The 23,050-nt window shown below is 39.5% G+C and overlaps 2 protein-coding genes across 2 annotated transcripts in view; one reads left to right on the top strand and one right to left on the bottom strand.

Annotated features, from left to right (window-relative positions):
• Positions 1-296: 296 nt before the first annotated feature.
• CD40LG (CD40 ligand) lies at positions 297-13,569 on the top strand (the record flags this gene model as incomplete). The annotated part of the gene is made up of 5 exons (XM_080719631.1): positions 297-452; positions 2,667-2,798; positions 7,497-7,551; positions 9,628-9,690; positions 13,193-13,569. 5 exons carry the CDS (start codon positions 297-299, stop codon positions 13,567-13,569), a joined length of 783 nt encoding a protein of 260 aa, XP_080575757.1.
• A 7,821-nt stretch (positions 13,570-21,390) lies between these two features.
• ARHGEF6 (Rac/Cdc42 guanine nucleotide exchange factor 6) overlaps positions 21,391-23,050 on the bottom strand; it is a gene marked incomplete at both ends in the record, with an annotated part of 134,788 nt that continues 133,128 nt past the window's right edge. The window contains 2 exons of the mRNA XM_080719476.1: positions 21,391-21,531; positions 22,657-22,711. Coding sequence (XP_080575602.1) covers positions 21,391-21,531; positions 22,657-22,711 — 196 coding nt within the window. The remainder of the gene's footprint in view (positions 21,532-22,656; positions 22,712-23,050) is intronic.

Here is a 23,050-nt window from a genome sequence, read left to right as displayed (position 1 = left end):
ATGACATTTCAAGGCAAGAATGAATGTATGGAAGAAGAAACTTGTTTCTTCTTTACTAACAAAAGGGAAAGCCTGGAAGTGAATGATATGGCTGTAATTTAAAAAAAAAAAAAAAAAACCTCTACGTAACTTTTTTACTAGGAGAGAAGACTACGAAGCACATTTTCCAGGAAGTGTGGGCTGCAACGATTGTGTGCTCTTAACTAATCCTGAGTAAGGTGGCCACTTTGACAGTCTTCTCATGCTGCCTCTGCCACCTTCTTGGTCAGAAGATACCATTTCGATTTCAGCCCAGCATGATCGAAACGTACAGCCAACCTTCTCCCCGATCTGTGACCACCGGACTGCCCATCAGCATGAAAATTTTTATGTACTTACTCACAATTTTTCTTATCACCCAAATGATTGGATCGGCATTTTTTGCTGTGTATCTTCATAAAAGGCTGGACAAGGTAAGGTGAAGCCCAGCCTTTATTAACTAAGTTGGGGCTTTTATTGATTTTTGGGTTGTTTGGTTTTAATTCTACTCAAATGTTGCACGATGCTAGAAACCCAAGTAGACTGATGTTTTTCTGTCATGATGTTTGTTGTCTATGCAGCAAAGACTCATATTCTTGCCTCTGCTTAAGATATAGGGATTAGAGTCAAACTGTCGGAATTCAAACCTTGGCTTTGCCACATCAACTTTATAATAATAGGCAAATTGTTTTATATTTTTGTGCCTTGGTTTCCATACCTGAGAAATAGAAATGGTAATAGAGTCACAAATTAAATGAGTTTCACAGATTAAAGGAGTCTAGCCTTGTGCTGACCGTGGCACACACCCATAATCCCAGTACTTGAAAGATTGAGACAAGAGAATTGTAGGTTCCAGGCCAGCTTCAGTAATTTAGCAAAACCACCTGCAACTTAGCAAGATCCTTCCAGTTTCAAAATTTAAAAAATAAAAGAGGGCTGGGGTGTAGCTCAGAGGTAGAATGTCCCTGGGTTCAACCTAGGTTACAAAAAAAAAAAAGAACTAGCCTTGTAAAGAGCTTGAATGGTGTCTGGCACATAGCAAATACTATTTAGAAACTAGCTATAATTATTTCAGAGGAAATTATTTTTCTGATGAAGACAAATTTTTTCTTTTAGATTTTCACCTAGAGAAGGAAAGCATCAATTTGGTCTAAAATATGATAATGTTTTAGAATAGTACAAACATGAATAAATTCCTAAATTTGCAGCTTTTTGTTCTAAAAATACTATCCTCTCTATAATTTTTCGGTTGTCCATTATAGTTGCAGGTTATTCAGTGTCCCTCTGAGATCTTTTACTTTCTTTTTTTTTTTTTTTTTGGTGGTACTGGGGTTCCTGGAAGCCCTTCTATCTCCGGGCTACACTCCCAGACCTATTTTTACATTTTTATTTGGAAACAGGGTCTCCTAAACCAGCGCGTGCGGCTGACTTCGAACCTGCGCGATCCTCCTGTCTCTGCCTCCCAAGCGCGGGGATTACAAGCGTGCGCCACCACGCCCAGCCTACTTTCTTAAATAATTGCACTTAGCAGAACAAAAGAGAAGGGTAAACTCAGCAGTTGTTTTTTATTCTCTGGAAAAATAACATTAGGATTTATCCTGCTTTTGTGTATTTGACCACATCTACTGAGAGGCATTATTGTCTGTGTTGACAAGACACTAATCATAGATAAACAGAAGAAAGTGGATCAATTATTTGGCTGTTTCTAAGTGCGTGGATGCCAAAATTATGACAAGGCATCATCAAAATGACTCCATTTTCTCAGGGTTCCTTGGCTGTCCTCTCTTGGGATGCAGACCTAGAATGAAAGTCATGAAGTTGTCTATCCGTATAGACTGAGGTAATAAGGGTTCAGATAATCCATTAGGTTACTCATAATTAGGCTTCAGCACTGAGAAGGTCTGGTTGCTTGTTTGCTTGTGTCTGACCTGGTAGGCTCTGTCGATCTGAACATAGACCTAGCCTGGATAGACTTAAATATACTGTAATAATCATTGTGTTCTAATGACAGTGAAGGCCGCTGGCTCACTGGATCTTTTATTGTATTTTAAAAATCAACTCTAAAAACAGGAAAAAATGGTATACAATTATCTGATGACACAAGTGAATTCCATACATTTAATTACTAAAACATTGAGAAATAAGATGTCTCATTAACTTTGGTGACAGAAGATTTCTTTAAAAATGCAAATGTTTTCTACAAATACTAAAGCTAAGAATGGTGAGAGATGTAATTATAACTCAAGTTAATGGACATGCATTGCAAATCACCTTCTTTTGAAAGCACTGCATCGTGAACATTTAAATGGAGTGGGCAAATTAGTTCAACAGAAAACGTTTTTATAGGCTCATGGGAAATATGACAATTATAGAATATTGCTGCTGTGGTACATTGAAGTTCATTAGAATAGCTGTGATTTCTGCCCAGCATTTCAGAAAATATGTTGTCTTAATTGCTGGCTTTTGTAAATTTGTAAATGACAAATACCAAAGAGCAATAATCTGGGACAATAACTTATAATATCTCCCATTTATGTGCTCAAAGTCCTCTTCTTGTTGGATCCATGTAAGAGAATGTGGAAGCAGACCTCATTAGCTGCATTCTTCTTTCAAATGGCATTTTTCATGTTCTTGTTATTTCAAAATAGATAGAAGATGAAAGGAATCTTCATGAAGATTTTGTATTCATGAAAACGTTACAGAGATGCAACAAAGGTGAAGGATCCTTATCCTTACTGAACTGTGAGGAAATTAGAAGCCAGTTTGAAGGCTTCATTAAGGTAAGGTACTCGGTTATTGGTAAAAGTAATTGAAAAGTTTCACTACATTATTAGGCTGGAAAAGTAAGATGTGACAATGTAAAAGTTTAAAAATTTGTTATAGACACATATACACATACATATATGCACATATGCACAAGTATATGTGTGTGTACATACACATAATCCACATATGGGTACAGATGTCTGTGAAAAATGAAGCCAAAATCAGATGTTAAGTAAGAAAGTTAGCCGAGTATGGTGCTGCATGCTTATAATCCCAATACTTGAGAGGCTGAAAAAGGAGGATCAAGGCCAGCCTCAGCTACTTAGTGAGGTCCTTTGCAAATTAGTGAAACCCTGTTTCAAAATAAAAGAATAAAATATAGAGCTAAGGGTGTAGCTCAGAGGTAGAATGCCCCTGGGTTCAATTTCCAACACCACACACACACACATACACACACACACACACACACACACACACACACACACACACACACACAGGGCTGGAATGTTGTTTAGAGGTACAATGCCCCTGGATTCAATCCCCAGTACTGCAAAAACAAAAAAGGAAAGAAGGAAAGTTGGAAATGCACACATTCCTACTTAAGAAAAATAAAAAAGGCTTTCTTTTTGGAAATGTACACTATCGTGGGGCCTATTCGTACATACTCATAAACTCACATATGTTGCTACCACTGAACAAAGTTGCAAAGGACACCAGGTTTGTTTTCTGCATTTTTGTATCTCCTTATCCACACTTCAGTGTCTTTCCACTGTGGTGCTTTGATCTGATCCCCATTTCCCAGGAAAGCAATAGCCACTAGCCACAGAAGGCACTGGGCAGGCCACATAAGGTGTTGCCTGTCTTGGTAGCAGGGACTCCTAAAGACCGGTACAGTCTGGTATCCGGTGCTTATCCTATCGTGGAATTCTGGGTGCTATGTTATGAGCTCTTTCCCTCTTTTCATGGGGAAGAGGTGTGAAGAGTGGGTGCTGGGCATTATCCATGCTGCTTATGAAGCCAGTCCACTCTAGAGCCCATCACAACCAGAGACAGAGGAGATTTCAAGCTTTCTTAGCCGTCAGTCCATTGGCCAGCACAAAGTCACCAGTGACAATGGCCTATAATGGGCTTCAAAACTAACTTTCTTAGCAGTTAGTTCTCACAAGAATAATGTATAATTTAATTAGAGAGTAGGGGTTTAGAACTCACTTCTGGATTTATTCCTGTCCCTCTCTACTATGACCAGTGTATAATGTAACCCAGTAGTGAAGACTCTAAGAAAGAGCTTAGTCACCTAGGGGTACTAGAGTGTGGCTCAAGTCCTAACCCTCTAACCCTTTATTTGCAAGATTGGTCAGCTTGGAAAATTATTTGGGTTTCTATAGTTCATGGAATATTCTGATAGGCTATTGGGAGGTGTTACAAATTTAAATGTGAATAAAGCTGCATTCAAAACAGTGCCTAAGCCGGGCGTGGTGACACACGCTTGAGACAGGAGGATCGCGCAGGTTTGAAGCCAGCCTCGCTGGCTTAAGAGACCCTGTTTCCAAATTTAAAAAAATATAAAAAATAGTTATCTGGGAGTGTAGCCCGGAGGTAGAAGGGTTTCCAGGAACCCCAGTACAAAAGCAGCAACAACAACAACAATAAAACAGTGGCTAATAATACAAATAGCATAATATAAGGCTGTGTGACCTTGAGTGAAGGATTTACCTCTCTGAGCCTCAGTTTTCTAGTGTCTAACAAGAGAAGACTGAGATTATCTCTAAAAGCACCACTGGCTGCAACACTGTAATTATAAGATTAGCCTTCATTCCCCTCAATAGCAGTAAGAGTGGCTTTTGGGATTTTTCCTTCCCTCTCTCTTACTGTTAAACTGCCAATTCCCCATGTCCTTATTTCAGGCCAGGTATATAAATATTCCAAAATCATATACCCAGGATAGGAATAAAGACAACAGCTAACTGAGTTTCTCTGCTTATGTTTATATGAAAAAAGTGACAGTTTCAAGTTTCATATTCTAAAAGGACAGACCGTTTTAAGCCTGTCAACCAAGGCCTTATGATATCCTTCTGCTTTATGACCAAGGAGGCCCCTTGCTTCTACTTCAGCAAGTATGGGACCCTGATCATCTGACAAAGTCTTCTTGCTACCCAAATTCTCTTCCAATGCTGACTCCCTTTCCAATACATATTTCCTCATATTTCTTATTCTGAAACAAAAAAATGCTTTTTTAAATTCAAGAGGCCAACTACAGATGGCCCTGTGTTATATTTATATTTTCTTAGCTAATTTTAGTGGGCTTTCTTCCTGGGCACCAATCTGGCCTGTCCAGAGCAACTTCAAGTTTTAATCTCAAAGCTTCCAGTAATAGGGTTTGGCAGAGTCTTAGAAATCATTGGATACACTGGACATGACAGTGCAGGCCCTCAATCCCAGTGATTTGGGAATCTGGAACAGGAGAATAGGAAGTTAGAGCCCAGCCTGGGCAAATTAAGGAGACTGTGTCTCAAAAAAAATAATAAAAAGGGCTGAGGCTAAAATTCAGTGATAGGCTATAATTCAGTGAGGTACTGAGTTCAATTCTCAACATTGTAAATAAAAAGGAAATAAAATGAAAAAAAAAGAATAAAATTATCAGATTCAATTCTCAATTCTTAGAACTTTAGTTTTCTTGTCACAATCCCTACCAAGTGGTTACTCAATCTTTATTTGAACTCCTCTAATGAAAAAGAACTCATTATGTCTGGAGGCAGATACCACCATGCTGTCACTTTAGGAGGGGTGGGATTCCAGGCTCATGGTAGGGGAAGTGGAGTCATCATTTTGAATATCATACCTTCACATTAAAACTTACAACTCACCTTGCCCCCTATTAGAAAAGTCAGCTCCAAAATTATCTGTCCACCAATACCTGTGATGCATTCAGTAGGCTCAAAGCCTTTCCTTTCCAAGTTAAAAAGCATCCTGGCATCTTGTCCATATCTTCCACATAGAGTTCCCATTAAGAGAAAAATAATTAACCCCAGATTTTTTGAAAGCCAACTTCAAAAATCTTTCAATTGGATAGGGATGAGAGTGAAAAAAGGCCCTGGAAATTCTGACTAGGGAAAGTTCTCGAAAAGGAAAGCTGGGTGCGTAAAAGACAAACTTTGCTGACTTTACATTTTCACCTTGGCTCAGGCCTTGACATCAATACAACCTACCTATCTAAAAGTATCTCAACCTTGATCATCACACTCTAGCTTTTGAAGACACTAAGTAGTCATTTGTTTACCTGTTATCTCGCAAACATTTTCCTGTCCTTGCATCTGCACAGTGCCCCACTTCAGCTCAAGTGGAAAGTTGAAGCTCTGAAGCCCATGTGAGTGTCTGGTGGCTCAGGTTCCCTTTGGGGCTGTGTGACTTACGCCCTCACATCTGGGAACTGAGATGAACCTACAGCAAAGTGGTCAACAATAATAACACAAATTCTTTCTAGGGGAAAAATGCAAAAGAAGAGCCTTGTATACACTGATTTCTGAAATGGGAAGGATAACATGACTTTGTCTTTCAGAATATGTGAAAATGCTACTATATTCCCTCTTGTGTTCAGAATATAGAGTGTTGTAGCTGGACGTTATAGTACACACATGTAATCGCCATGCTTGGGAGGCTGAGACAGGAGGATCGCACAGGTTCAAATCCAGCCTCAGCTACTTAGTGAGGCTCTCAGCAACTTAGTGAGACCCTGTTTCCATATGAGTTATATAGCCCAAAGGTAGAAAGCCCCTGGGTTCCACCCCTAGTACCACCAAAAAATATATAGAGAGAGTGCTGTAACAGGTTGAGCCAGTCCTGTGAAACTGATCTTCTACTTCCCATTCTTGGTTTAAGCCTCATACCTTTCTGTGACCTCATACTGGCCAGTTAAGCTCCCCTAGGCCTTTTGTTCAGTCTATTTAAAATGGCAGCAGTAACCTTTATAATCTTCCAACCTATGTTGATGGCAGGCCCCTTTAGTATCTTTAAGTGTTTCTAGGGTTCTTTCAGTTTGCAAGTTAAAACAAATCTTTTAAGAAGTGTTGCATCTTCCTTTGAACATCAGTGGTGTTGGGAGATGCCCTATGTTTCTTAAATGCTGATTGTTCTAAATAAATACCGGCCATATAAGACACCCATTAACACAAGAATCGCTGGAACCCATTGAAAGGGAAAACACAATTTTAAAGTGTCTGACTTTTTTTATAGTCTGGGATTTCCCTCCTAAAGTTAAACTTACTATTTCCCTTTCCTATGAGACTGTGGACCAATTCTATTCTAATAGATATACACCGGCCTTTATTTTAATAATATTCTCTATAGCAATTCCCAGGGGTAGGAACTTCTCCTCATTAGGCATTATTTGTCAAAACCTGTCAAAACCAGGGGGGGCGTGATCATAGGAAGGGTCAGTATCGCAGCCTCTGGTCTGGAGAGAGCACTGGAATGGAGATAATAAGGGTTGTATTTGGTTTCCATATTCTCCCCCGAGCTTTCCGGGCTATTTGCTCATCTGTCAGAGCCACACACTCCCAATTGGTATGATAGAATTAATGACAGCAACTTAGTCTATATGATAATCCTCACCAGAAACAGACAAGAGTAATGACAGATGCCAAATGAGTGATACAACTAAAACCCCATAGCAGAGCTCCTGTCAAAATGACCTTTTGCGATGATTCTCCCTTTAGGATATAATGCTAAACAAAGAGGAGAAGAGAGAAAACAACTTTGAAATGCAGAAAGGTAGGTTGTCATTTCTTAATTTCTACAAATGCGTGAAAACTAAAAGGAAACTTGAGGCCAATCCTATTTAAAAAAAAAAACAGTTTTGAGTCAGGTAATGTTTAGCCCCAGAAATAAAATAGGAACAGTATTGTCAAATTGATAACTTCTCTGGTTCCAGTGATTTGGAAAGGCTTTGCATGCACATATTTATGAGGAAAGCTATGCTCCTTTAAAGCTGGCAATATCAGATATGAAGAAAATCACATTATATTGAATACCTTAATCCAAACAAGCACACAGCCTGGCACCACCTTTAGAGGATGAGATGAGAGAAAAGTCATAACTCAGTAAACATGGCATTTATCACTCAATAATAGTATTTCATGGAGGGCGGTGGCCAGTGGAGCCTCTGAGATCAAGAAGTGCCAGTGTGAAATATTATAATTTTACCCTGTTCTTTAAGTCAGGATATCCTGAACCTCTTAGGGCTAGAAAGGGACAGTGTTGATTCTCAAACCCAGCACAATCTCCAGGATATGATCTCCTTCAGAAGAGTGTGGACTATTTAGCCTTTGATCAAACATGCCTAAGTGTGAGGCACTGTCCACCCATAAGACTTATGGTCTATCATTGAACAGCTCTAATAATTATAGTAAGATTAACATACTATTCAAGAGAAGTCATTCCTCCTCTTGAAACAAATTTTGTTTCTTTGATCTCTACTCACTACTTTGGTTCTACTCTTTGAGGTCACATTAAACTAGGTAAAATTCCTATCCTACACAGCAGCTGTCTGAATATTGCAGATGACAATCATGGCCCCTAAGCTAAACATGTTCAGTGTCTTCCACTGCTCTTCTTATGACCCTTTTCCGGGTTCTGTCTTCCCCTTTCCTTTTCTGAACATACCAAATTTTCCCTGTTCTTTTTAAAAAAATAGTACCAAACCAACATGGTAATACCTAAAGTGACATAAGCAACAAAGAAGGGAAAGAAAGAGTGTTGTTGGAGAGACTAGTATATCATAAAGTTGGTGACCATAATGCTATGGCTTGTGCAAATATAATACACATGAAGAATAGCATATAAATATAAATACCGATGCTATTTTCTGAGAAAAGAGAATACTCAGCACTTGCCCTAACCATTGGTCTGGATGCTAATGGGTCATCTTGTTCCCATGAAGATTTCATCCTCAAAACGACTACAAGATAAGTTCATTGGTACCATGTGGTCTGTTAATCACAGTGAAAATCAAGAAACAATTCATGTAGATTCTGTCTAGTGATCTTCAGAAAAATCATACATTTCAAAAAACTAGTCATTCAGGTTATACACTTTGATTTGACCATTACATGACACCTACAAAGTTCTCAGCACCAGGTTTCTTTTTTTTTCTTTTTTCTTTTTTCTTTTACTTTTTTTTCAGTACTGGGGATGTAACCCAGGGGCATTCTTTCTTCAAGCTACACCCCTAGCCCCATTTTTATTATTTATTTTTGAAACAGGGTCTCACTGAGTTGCAAAGAGCCTCACAAGTAGTAGCTGAGGATGTTCGCAAACCGCAATCCTCCTGTCTCAGTCTCCCAAATGCTGGGGTTACAAGCATGCACCACCACACTCAGCCTCAGCACCAGGTTTCTAACTGGAAAAAAAAGAAACTTCTGCAGCATCTCTGCACTTGGGAGATCAATATATCTTTTTAAGAACTAAGCCTTTTACATGAGAAACGAAGATAGATATATAGTGTGGCCTGTTGCTTGACAAAATCAGACACCAATGAGTGGGAGTTGTTCTTAAAGCAAAATTCAAAAGTAGATTTAATGAAGACAGATATTTTTAACCTCTGCCAATCTATGGTAAGTGGAATTGAATGTTGAACAATTGTTAGGAGAAAGGGGGAAAAAACAATTGTTAAGACATTAGGAACTGACTTTTCTTTCGGTGGGAAGGATTTTACACCGTTTTAGCCTTCCTTTTAAGTAAGCTATTTTAGCATAATCTCTGTTGCACATTTGTAGAACTGTACCGAATAATTTTGTGAGCAGTTTTGTGTTTCCTCAGCCCAACGGTTTTCTTTTGCTTTCATTTCAGGTGATCAAAATCCTCAGATTGCAGCACATGTTGTAAGTGAGGCCAATAGTAAAACAGCATCTGGTAAGTCTCAAAGCACCTAAGTGCCAGACCTCCAAGGAGGAAGGCTGCAACACAGAGCCAATGTAGCTTAATGATTAGGCTCCTTTCTTCCTCTGGGGCCCAATTTACAAACCTACCCATACACTTCTCAAATGCTGTCCTTTGTCCTCAAAGTGAGCTCAGATGCACAGATGTGACTTAGAGGGACGAAAGGAGGTGGGAAGCAATACTGATGTTCTCATTATGTTCTTGCTAAATGATTGGTTCTAAATGATGAATTACTGGATGGAGGGACCATTATTCTGACAGCACAGACGATATGGCAGGTAGTGACCTCCTGCCTGGGAGCATCCCTCCTTCTAACCCCTCTTTGCTATTTGTAAATGGGACTCAGGAGGTCTTTTATGTCATCTGTTAATCCCTGTATGATTAACCCCAACCTCACTGGGGCCAACCTCAAGGAAATTAAAGATAAAATCATTCTGTAAAGATCAATAGATGCCAAGATGTTAGATTTTCCAATGAAATAACAACAGACGACATACTATGATCTTTTCAACTCAGGATTATTTTATTTCCATATATGTGCTGCTATCATTCTAGCCCTTAGATTATTTCCCCCTAAATCTGTACATTGAAATAGCTGGTTCTGGAGAATGGGTTGCATCTGATAAAGGATGGAAACATGTGCACTAGCATAAAATCCCCCATCTAAGCAAGAACATCAGAGCAGTCTTTGAAAGAGTCAGCAGAGTGTTCCGCAAGGGAGTTTTAAAGGGTGTGCCCGTGTGAGTGAGTGTGCGTGTGTGTGTGTGTGCACGCATGTAAAGAGAGAGACAGATCTCCCTCTCTGTCTCTCTTTCTTTCTTTCTCTCTATTTCTTCCTTTCATACTGGCCCCTCCAATAAATCTCTTGGCAAAAAATAAAGAGAGAGAGAGAGAGAGACACAGAGAGACACAGAGAGAGATTGCCTCATCTCTGAGGCAGCTTGGGCTTCTCAGTCAGTGTAAAAGTTATATGGTTATCATGGATCATGGTATGGAAATAAGAACACCAGATAAAGCCGGGCGTGGTGGCGCACGCTTATAATCCCAGCATTCGGGAGGCTGAGACCAGAGGATCGCGGTTTGCGGACAGCCTCAGCTACTTAGTGAGGCCCTCTGCAACTCAGTGAGACCCGGCTTCAAAATAAAGAATAAAAAATAGGCAGAGGGTGTAGTTTGGAGGTCGAATGCCCCTGGGTTCCATCCCCAGACCCGCAAAAAAAAAAAAAAAAAAGAACACCAGATAGGTTGCTTTTGAACACTAGGATTCAAGAACCACGACCCCTACATTTTAGTGACTTTATACAAGTTTCTTTAACTCTGCAGCAGGAAGTTATGCTTCAGTTTATACTATACCAATGTAAGGTGCCACTACTTAGCTCACTTTACCATGATTTAGATGTGAAAAAGTGATATAAAGCCATCATTAACAATACATATTTCTGCAGTATTTAATACTTCGATCATATGCTCTTTTTGTAGAAAATACATTTATGAGAGAATAACACGACTATATTGGCATACCCAGGGGAGCCATTCGCATACCACCTTCTTCTTTTTCTTAGATGACAGCAACAGAGAAAGCTCCTAGAATTACCTCCCACTGGTCTTTATCCACCTGAATCTAAATCTTGACCCTTGAATATATCTCATGGAGTTCAGAATCTCCCAAAAGGCGTGTGATTGATATTGGTCCAATATCAATCTTACAGTCTATAGCAATTGGTCCTGTAGGGGATCCAGTGGGAAGATAGCAACATTCCTCTCTTACCCCAGCTCTAAATCTCTTATCCCTACCCGATTGAAGCACATGCTGCACCAAGGAGTAAAATTAAGTAAGGAATTAAAAAAGTGAACATAATGAACTAAAAGATAGAGAAACTGCCATTTTTATCTGAATCAAATAGTATGACAGTATCTGGGTGTGATGATATACTGGGCTCCCAGTAATTGAGAAGCTGAGACAGAAGGATTGCAGGTTCAAAACCAGAGCCTGATAACTTGGTGAGAGTATATTTCAAAATAATAATAAAAGACATTAATTCATTAGTTTGGACTGCGTGTAGCTCAGATTTAGAATACCCAAGTTCATCCTCTAGTACTACCAAAAAAAATAGTTCAAAGTGAAAACATCATAAAGAAAGTATCTTTACTTTGGTTTGGGGGCCCCAAAATGTCAGGCATTTAGGGATGCCTCTCTATTACTAGAGGATGAATCTTACCTGGAAGGTTCTGGTCCTCATATAGATCTAATACCACCATATAGAATTATTTTTAAAAATGTAAGAAGCCGGGTGTGGTGGTGTACGCTTGTAATCCCAGCCTTTGGAGGCTGAGACCAAAGGATAACAGCTCGCAGACAACCTCAGCTACTTAGTGAGGCCCTCTGCAACTCAGTGAGACCCTGTTTCAAAATAAAAAATACAAAAATAGGGCAGGGAGTGTAACTCGGAGGTCAAATGTCTCTGGGTTCCATCCCCAGACCCACAAAAAAAGTTTAAGGAGACAAATATATCAATTTTTTCACTTTTCTCCGACCCCTATAAAGCTATCTATCGCTCTTTAGGAGCTGAGATTTGAAATTGGGTACACACACTACTTTGAACCCACTCAATATCTCAGCCAAGAAAATGGCACATTGTTAGTGGGTATGTTGGCTTAGCCACAAGTCCTTTCAATTTGGTGACACCCACTACAATGGCAGATCAAAACACACCATGAAATGAACACGTGGTTTGTTTTCATATTTCCTTGCTAATTTTAGTCCTTGCTGTAGGAGGAGGCAGATTGGGTTTGCAAAAGCATGAGCAGGTAAAAATAAACAGGGGTCTTTTTTTGTTTGTGCTGAAGCTGAGGCAGACAACTCTTTAACTTTGCAAAATTCATAGTCAGCAGGGTATCCATGCTAATAGCAGATTTTGTCAGAAGAACTTGATATGCATAATTTATGACATGGAGGTTTAAATCATTTGTACTTTCTAAAATTCAAGAATAAGCTAGCTTCGAGAACTCTAAAGAGAGAAGGAACCTCACTGTGATCTGTTACTTTATTTAATGTTCACCAGTCTCTGAAATAGCCTTTAATATAGCCCTGTAATGCCAATAAGGCACAGAGCCCAAATGAGGTTAAATGACTTGCCCAGGCGTGAAGAAACCTGGTTCAGACTCGAAAGCCCATTCTTAATTTATTATCCACAGCTCCTGCCTGACTCCAAGGGCTGGAAGGAACCTTGAGAATCAATTTCTACACAAAGCCAGTATCCAATCTTACATTCTATTTGCTGTTAGAATGTGAAGCTGGGTGTTATGGCACAAACCTGTAATATCAGTACTTGGAGGCAGAGACAGGAGGATCACAGGTTCTAGCTTCAGCAAATTAGTGAGACCCTGAATCCCAGGTACCCCTCCAACATACACACACAAGAACATGAACTATGCTGTGCTCCCACTTATTACAGTTTCCCCCTCTTCCTTATAGTTCTACAGTGGGCTGAAAAAGGATATTACACCATGAGCAACAACTTGGTAACCCTCGAAAATGGAAAACAGCTGACTGTTAAAAGGCAAGGACTCTATTATATCTACACCCAAGTCACCTTCTGTTCCAATCGGGAACCTTCCAATCAAGCTCCATTTATAGCCAGCCTCTGCCTGAAATCCAGGAGTGGATCTGAGAGAATCTTACTCCGGGCAGCAAATGCCCACAGTTCCTCCAAACTTTGTGGGCAACAATCCATTCACTTGGGAGGAGTATTTGAGCTACAACCAAGATCTTCAGTGTTCGTCAATGTGACTGATCCAAGCCAAGTGAGCCATGGAACCGGCTTCACGTCCTTTGGCTTACTCAAACTCTGAACAGTGAAAAATTCCAGGCTGCTGCCAAGCTGACACTGGCAGCCTACCTGATACAGAAAAGCGGTTAAGATAAGCCCCTTGTTGAACTGCCTATTTATAACCCTAGGATCCTCCTAATGGAGAACTATTTATTATACACCTCAAGGCATGTAGGGCTCTAATGAGTGAATGACAGAGCAGATAAAACCCTAATATAGGCCCTGCTCCATAAGAGCTTATATTCTGAAGCAGCAACCCCACTGATGCAGACATCCAGAGATTCCTATGCAAAGACAAGGTCATTACACACAGATCAAATTCTGAGTAAACAGCAGGTAATTAGCCAATTCAGTTTTGTTTACATGCAGTGTCTTTCAGTGGGTGATGTATTTGATTTAACAGTGGAGATAGAGAAGGGACATGGGAAGCCCCAGTTCACATTTGACTGGGATAGACTTTGAGTCTCTGTGGCCCTGATAGAGGATGTCATGCTCTAGAAAGTCTATCTCTGTGGAAAACTGGCAAACCCTGTCCACACCACCACCCCAATACTCATTCATTCTTTCTCAATCTCTCTTTTACTTGGCCTTTCACTCTTCACCCTCTAAGTTTTGCTCTCTCAATCTCTCTAGCCATCCATCTTTCTTCCTCCCTCTTTCTCTTCTCTTCCCTTCCCTTCCCTTCCCTTCCCTTCTCTTCTCTTCTCTTCTCTTCTCTTCTCTTCTCTTCTCTTCTCTCTCTCTCTCTCTCTCTCTCTCTCTCTCTCTCTCACACACACACACACACACACACACACACACACACACACAGAGTCAGGCTGTTGCAAATGAGTTATCTTATTTCAACTCTGACCCTTTTTACACCACCATAGATAGAGTGGGGAAATCAGAACTCATCACAAAATAATTGTATTTAAAAGAAAACTGTTGTATCTCCCTGCAACCTCCATTGCTGCCAGAGTGAACTTCTGATAATTTTGTTATTTATTTTTAAATAAAGATTCCTTAACTTTTTTTTGTTCTTCTTGTTGTTTAGTACCTGAAATCCTTGAACAGGTTGGGGGAAGAGGAAAGAAGTATTTGGAAAGAATTTTGGAAACCTTTAAAATGTTTTCATTAATTTGGCTCTCAAGCTTTGTACCTTTAGAAGCCTGTGATAGTTCTGGTCGATGACATGGGAGCCTGCCCAATGTAGAGCAATCTGGGTCTTTATCTCCAGCTTGCTCTATAAAGGAGATTGACATTTTTAAAAAATTAATCACAGATAAGTGAGGTTGGAGGGAAAGCCTTAAATAAGAAGTAGTATCCTATCTTTTTTAACAACTGTAGGTGGTGTCACCTGTGATACCCCAAGAATAACTCAGCAGCCCAAGGAATAATGCTGTATGTTGGTTAAAACAAAAGTTTGTAATACATACAAGCCCCCCATTATGTTGAAAATATCTAAATAATAAAAAAAATTCTTGGAGTAATGAACAACTGAGAGCTATATTTTAGATTAAAAATGGTTAATGTATTTTATTATAGTTTCATGTTAGACTGTGAAACAGTACATGACCTTTGCTTCAAAATTCCCTTGATAATTTTCATAGCTGTTTAAAAAAGTAACTATTTGAGTACATTTATAATCTACCTATAATAAGTTATCTAATTTAGTTGTTTTTAATAACTGTGTTAGTTCTTCATTCCATCTAAAGGTGGGGAACAAATGCTTGAAATACCTAATTAGTTTCTATTTCTAGATAAATGAAAAATCAGCAAAGTATGAAAAATTATTGTTTTTACTTGATTCAAAGAAAATGAAATGCAAATGATGTGTTCTAGCAAGCTGTCAGCACAGAGGATTTTGCTTAAAGAGAAACAACACAGACTCCTTGGCTTCAGAAAGGAACACATTTCAATAGGTTTGAACAATTCTATATCTAGAAAGGTTTCTTTAAAAGATAATAATTGATTCACAATCTAAACTATGTCAGCACACAAACTTACTATTTCCATAACACACTCCTGTGAGCAAATTTATGGGCAATTCAGCAACTCTCAGGAAAACCAGTTAAATATATGTTTTCCTCCATTCCTCAGTCTCAGAGGTCCTCTAAGTTATGTCAGTTTACATTTTTTCTACTAATAAAATTATACATAAATTCCAATTTTTTGTCTCATTTTATTTTTGGTGGTACTGGGGGTGGAACCCAGAGGCTTTAGACCTCCAGGCTTTACTCCCAGACCTATTTTATACTTTATTTGGAAAGAGGGTCTCAATAAGTTCCTGAGAGCCTCACTAAGTAGCTGAGGCTGGCTTTGAACCTGTGTGATCCTCCTGTCTCAGCTTCCCAAGCACAGGGATTACAAGCGTGCATCATCATGCCTGGCTCCAATTCTTTTGGTTTCAAACTCTCCTATCGTCTGGATCCATCTGACTATAAATATTTAATAGCCTAACATGAAACCTTTAACACATCTTACATTGGACTAATACAAGTGGCAAGAAGATGCATCAGTACAAGGAACAGATAACAAAGGACAAATTGTGCAGCAGTCATGAAAATAGGGGGGTACAGGAAAATTTATAATGATTAAACTTGATGACTTTTATTGATTCATAAATTTATAAAGTGCTGATGAAAGGGATGAAATAAAGGATGATGCCCATGTTTCTGCCTAGGGCACCTAAATGACCAAGGTGCTGTTCACTGGTTTGGAAAATCAGATTGAGAAATAAAGATGGGGAGTTTTGTATATGTTGGTTTTGGAGGTGACACAAGACCACCAAGCTGAGATGTCATTAATAGACATGGGTAGTTGCAGCCATATGTCCAGAGTGTAGGAGAAAGATCAGCATGTAAAAATATGAACATGAAGTCATCTGCATTTTGATAAATGAAAAAATAAAAGTATACAAGGTTGTCCAAAAAGAGGCTATGGAAAGAAAAAGGAAAAGAATATTTAGGATCAGTAACTTTACATTCAGGTGACAGATCAAGGACACAGATCCAGCAAACTTTTCTGAGGGCATGCTCAGAAAGGTTTAATGAAGGCCAGGAAAGTGTATGATGATAAAAACCAAGAAGGGGTTGATCTATCAAAATGGCAGGGTAAAATATTTCAGAGAATTTGAGATAGGTATTGAAAAACAATTCCCTGAGCTGGGTACAATGGCACAAATCTGTAATTTCAGGTACTTGTGAGGCTAAGGAAGGATAATAACAAGTTTGAAGCCAAATTGGGCTACCTAGTGAAACTCAAAAAAAAAAAAGGAATGGAAATATGGCTCAGTGGTAGAGTGTCCCTGTCTTGGATCAACAGTATTGTAAAAGAAGAAAAATTCCCTGGATTTGTCAATTAAGAGCTCATTGGTGACTTCACAAAGGGAGATGGCTGAGATAGAAGCCTTAGTTAGCAGATGCTAAGTGAAGAGGAGGAAATGTGGTAGAGAGAGCACAGATCAGGTAGACAGACAAGGGACTCAAACCCCAGATCTACCACATACTAGCATGTTATTCAACATCTGTGTCTCTGTTTATTTGTATGATGATAGTAACAGTAGTGAAGTGCTAACAGGGTTGCTGTGAGGCTTACATGACATCAAATAATGTAAACCATTTAGAATAGTGTCTAGCATGTGGAAGGTACAATGGTACATCTATTGGTTGAGGGAAGGAAACATTAACCACTGAAGGAGTCTCTTGCAAAAAGGTAATTAAGTGTCTAAAAGAATGGGTTCATCCAAGTGGAAGTCAGGGGGCTTCCAGCGAACTATTGTCTTCAAATTCACTCACAGCAGTTGTAATCCAAATGACAGAAAGCTACTGCTGCCACTACCCACAAAGCTTGTGTAGATACACTGAAATGTCAAATATAGAAGCTACAAAAAAGTCTTTTTAAGAGTCTGTAAGCCACCATACCCCAAGAACTCAGTTTCTGTCTAACTTAAGAAAGTCAAGGGCAGTATATTTTTCTCACATGTGGAATAATAGGGCAAAAGAGGAAGGAAAAAGGGATGTTATACAAGTAGAAAGGAATGTAAACATGGGGGCTCATGCAAGTCATCCCAGTACTTGGGAGGCTAAGATAGGAGTGCAGGTTTAAGGGTAGCCTCAACAATTTGGGAAGACCCTCAGCAACCTAGAAAGATCCTGTTTCAGAATAAAAATAAAGTAGGACGGGAGGTGTAACTTGGAGGTAGAACAGGATATCCTGGGTTCAATTTCCAGCATCACACACACACACACACACACACACACACACACGCACATGCACACACACACACATGCGCACACACACACAAACACACATGTGCACAATGTGCACAGAAAGAAGACCATTAGAGTCAAGAAAGGGGAGGGCAAAGGAAGGTATTATGGAGTGAAATTGATCAAATTATGTTACCCGGGCATGGTGGCACACACTTGTAATCACAGCATTTGGGAGGATGAGACAAGAGGATAGCGGTTTGTGGACTGCCTCAAAATAAAGAATAAAAAATGGGGCTTGGGGGTGTATCTTAGAGGTAGAATACCCCTGGGTTCAATCCCCAGTGCCTAGTACCACAAAAATATGTTATATGTGTGTACAAGCATGTCACAATAAAATCTATTATTCTGTATAATTGATATGCACCAATAATTTTTTTTAAAAAGTTTCAAACTCAGCTGGGTGTGGTGGCACACGCTGGTAATCCCAGCATTTGGGAGGCAGAGACAGGAGGATTGCAGTTCCATGGCCCAGCCTCAGCTACTTAGTGAGGCCTTCTGCATCTCAGTGAGACCCTACTTCAAAATAAAGAATAAAAATAGCGTTCAGGTTGTAGCTGAGAGGTAGAATGCCCCTGGGTTCCATCCCTGGTACTGAAAAAAAAGTAGAGGAAGGAAGGAAGGAAGGAAGGAAGGAAGGAAGGAAGGAAGGAAGGAAGAAAGAAAGAAAGAAAGAAAGAAAGAAAGAAAGAAAGAAAGAAAGAGAAATAGGACTGAGGGTGTAGCTTGGAGGTAGAATGCCCCTGTGTTCCATCAGATTCAAAGTCACAAAAGTAAAGAGCAGAATGGTAGTAGTTTCCAGAGGCTGGGAGTAGTGGTGAGGAGATGGGGACATGTTGATCAAAGTGTACAAATTGTCAGTTAGGAGGATAAGTATTTAAGATCTATTGGTATTTCAAGATAGTAATAAGAGAGTCTTTTAATGTTCTTACCACAAAGATATGGTGAATATTTGAGGTTTTGGATATGTTAATTAGCCTGATGTGATCATACTACAACATGTACCTAATTGTAACATCACACCTTAAACAATAAATATATACAATTATCATATACCAACTGAAAATGAAACTAAAGTTTTTTCAAAAATTAAAAGTCTTTCTGCACCCCAAGTAGCAAAAAGAGAAACAAATGACTTATCTTATAAAGCACTATTTATTGTTACTTATTGAAAATGTCAACTTTAAAAGTCTTTAAAATAAAAACAAGTTAGAAAAATTTGCGCTTGTGTAAGAAGGGATGTGACAAAAAAGAAACTGAAAGGCCTCTAAGGGCAACAGTTTAATTACAGAGTAACAGGAACCCATTTACAGAATATTGTAAACAACACAGCTATGAAGACACTGCTCTCAGGTTAACATGGCTTCATTTCCTTTATATTATTGTTTAGTGTGTAAGCACAAACAGCTCTCTGCACAAATTTCATACTCAGAGTACTGAGAATCTCTCATCAAAAGGGCCAAGTCCCTTAAAACATGCATATATGCACCTTACTTTCAAATAAAGTCCTTTCAATATCTTAAGCAATCAACTAAAGCATTTTGCAATCATAAAAAATGTTTCCTATGGACATAGTTTGAATATTTATTGCAAGCCATTGACTAACCACACACAGGGCAGATGTAAAGATTTGGGCTGTTGTTGTTCTGCATTTTTAGGTGAAAGATGTCATATATAAAATTCTTGGCTGAAAAGGAGAACAACAACCATTCTTAGAAATACTTTTCAGCTTCCAAAGATGTCTGTGTATGATTGATTGATAATGGACTGAAGGGGTAACTTTTTTGTGTGTGTGTGTGTGGTACTGCAGGTGGAACCCAGGGGCTTTCTACCTCCGGGCTATACTCCCAGACCTATTTTCTATTTTATTTGGAAACAGGGTCTCACTAAGTTGCTGAGAGCCTCACTAAGTAGCTGAGACTGGCTTTGAACCTGTGTGATCCTCCTGTCTCAGCCTCCCAAGCGTGGGGATTACAAGTGTGAGCCACTACACCTGGCTTAACTCATTTTAATATGTGCTGTGATGTTGGCTGTGCAACAGGTAGATAACAGCCATGTACCATGAAGCTATGGAACCCTGAGACCCTCAGAACCAGAAAAAAGGGATCTTCAGCAGGCTGGAAGTTTCAAGCTTCATATTTGATTTCTAAACATTTGCAAACCCCACATGTACAAGCATCCATAAAAGCAAGACAAAATTTATCAGCCTTTTGTCTCTCTTTCTGGTGACCTTCCCCATCCATCCAATGTCCTCTGTCTTTGGGGGAAGGAACAATGAGCTGCATTGCTCCGTCCTACAAGCCTTGGACAGATATTGAATTATACTGAGTTTAGATTAGCAATGTTCTTCTGTGACTCCCTTAAATCTGGTTGCTAGCAGTTCTAATTTCTAGGATAGTTACAAAATTCATATTCTGATTCAATTATCAACTGGAATAAATCAGTTCCAAATAATCAACTTCTATGGTAACCAGCATAGGTACCAGAGGAGCCCTTCAATTCTGGATATACAAACTGGACCAACATCCATTTCTGCAAGTAATGTTTGGGTCCTACTAAGAGGCCAATGATAATTATAATTTTTCACAGGATAAGTGGGAGAGCAAAAGTAAGTGGGAGATGTCTATTAGGGCACAATATCTTCTTGATGCTGATTATTTGGAAGGATGAAAAGTCACAGGTTGAATATGCAATGTAAAGTAACTGCTCACAGCTCAACTACCTTTTTTAAAAAGTAAGCAAAGCACATACATACTAGTTTACACACACTCGGTACAGTTGTCTAAAAGCACTGGGAAAAGAGAAAACTTACCCATTAGGCAGAAGGCTTGGGGTAAAAGCCTCTCATGCACTGGGAAGGGTTGGTCAACTCTGCTGCTGAATGGGAAGATTGCCTAGTGCAGTTTACTGCTAGATTTGGTGTTGGCATGGATGACCAGAACTTCTGCCCCACTGAGTTAAAATGTACACCATCACAAAAGGAGTAAGGGTACTACAGTTTTCTTGGTCTTATAGACAACATGGGGCAATAATTTAAGAAGTGTGATTGAAGGGTGGCATGTGACAATCAAAGGAAAGACAGTGGGATCATTGGGCAAATGTGTTATATTTTTGCCCAGTCTAATCATAGCTCAGGAAGCTTTACGTTAGGCAAAGTAGGTACTGGAAGAAAGAGTAGCAGGAAAAGTTGGGTTAACACTTACTACTCCATGGCCAGCTACTTTGTGACAGCCACCAGCCCAACAAGTGTGACCCAAGTCCAATAGCTACTGCAGAGGCACTGAAATGAAGGCCATCTAAAGACCATTGAAGTCATTTGCCTTCATTAGCTTTACTTTTCTTAGTTGATGGAGAAAACTCTGGGGCCACCTCTGCCACTACCTACTGCTGCTTTTCCCTCATTTGGAAAAAAAATAAGCAAACAACCAATAGCTAAAAAAATAACAAACATACATGCACACACACACACACACACACACACAGACTCAAACACAAAACAAAAACCAAAGAAGTGAGTAAACTGAGTCAAATCATTCAGCCAGACATTTGAAGATGCACAGAAGGCACACTGCTCAGCTGCACAGTGATGGTTATGAAAGAATTGAGGCCTTGCTGCTGGATTCAGCTCGAATGCACTCATCAGTTTGCTTCAACAGCCTCCAGACCAGCTTTTCTAGGTCCCTTCTGGACTTCAATTCTTCTTCCAGACACTGCTTCATTCTTTTATTCTCCTAGGACAGGAAAAAAACACTGTCAATTACCGAACAAAACAAGCCTTTCCCAGACTCCTCCTGTTCATCCTCTTAGCACCTTTCTCTCCTGACCACACATTTCTTTCTTGAATTCCATTCCCTCAGTTTGTAAGACAAGATAGCCTCTTGATTTTCCTACTCATCTTTGACCAACCTTTTGCATTCTTCTTTCCTGAAATCTAAGGCTGGGCCTGTCCTGGCCCTCCTCTTATTCAACACTCTTCTTACTTAGTGTCTCTTCTTCTTCAATCCAACTGTCTATTAAGCAGCCCCCCAAATAGCTCTGGTACTGACCTCATCTCCTGAGCACCAGGCCCACAACCCCAAATACCAATTTGTATTTCCTCCTAGCTTGCTTACAAACACCTCCAACATATCAGGCCCTAAAGTGGACTCAGTTTCTCCCTCATTATCCTCCACCTCCCACTGTGGCTCCTAAACTCTTTGAGGGGCATCACCATATCAAGCTAGATATCTAGAAGAGAAGTTTCGTCTTTGATTCCTGCTCTTTCCCAACCCCAGCACAGTGCCACCATTGTATCCCATAGATTCAACATCTCAAATGTGTCTCCCTTTACATTCATTCTCCTATTCCTCTGCCTCATTGGCCTGTCTCAGTTAAGGACCTGGTAATGCCTCATCCTAAGTTTGTTCAGAAACTCCTAAGAGGCCTTCTAGTTCCTTGTCTATCCCAGTCACCTGCCCTTCATCACTAAGACAGTCAGTCTTCTCACAGCAGCAGAGTGGGAATCGTGGAGTGATGGACCAAATCTCCAGGGAAATCCACAAACCATGATAGATAGTTCTTGTTACACTTGCACATTCAATATTGGCTTGGCTTTTCAGGTGTCAGGAAACAGGAAAGTCATAACTAAGTTTGGGATCTTATTGCAAACCTCTAAGTAGGAATATAAACAATACTCAGAAGTTTAAACTCAGAGCTACATTATAAAATCAATAAAAACCTACATTGATTACAAAAGAAAAATAAAACTCATTCCTCACCACCTTGCTCTTGAGCCTTTCCTGACAGCAGCTACCACTGGGTGGAAGAAAGATGCAGTGGTTCATTTATGAGAGAAAATGCCTATTCTAGTTCCTTACCTGCTTCAGTTCTTTGACCTCATCCTTCAATGCATAAACAGTATCAACAAGGCTTCTAGAATAAAAAGAGGAAAATCAGAGATGGATAGCCGCCAAAGAAAGATTGGTAAGCAATATTTAACTCTATACAAATGCAGATCCTAGGAATCAGGGGAATTCTAGTTGATGGGGAATGATACTGTCCTGAATGGGGCTCACATTCTTTCCTTTCATGGCAGAAAAATTGTCACCACACATGCTCATTCCAATGCAACATGTCATGATGCCTTCTTTACCACTCACATCCAGGTTGTATGACCAAGAGGTAAGAACCATACTAGTGTTTTGTTTTCTCTAGCTCTAGGTATACTTGACAAATGAAAAATGCATATATTTAGAAGTATACAATGTAATA

Source organism: Muscardinus avellanarius (assembly GCF_963383645.1).
Source record: "Muscardinus avellanarius genome assembly, chromosome: X".
NCBI classification, from domain to species: Eukaryota; Metazoa; Chordata; class Mammalia; order Rodentia; family Gliridae; genus Muscardinus; species Muscardinus avellanarius.
This window is presented reverse-complemented; position numbering and strand designations above follow the sequence as displayed.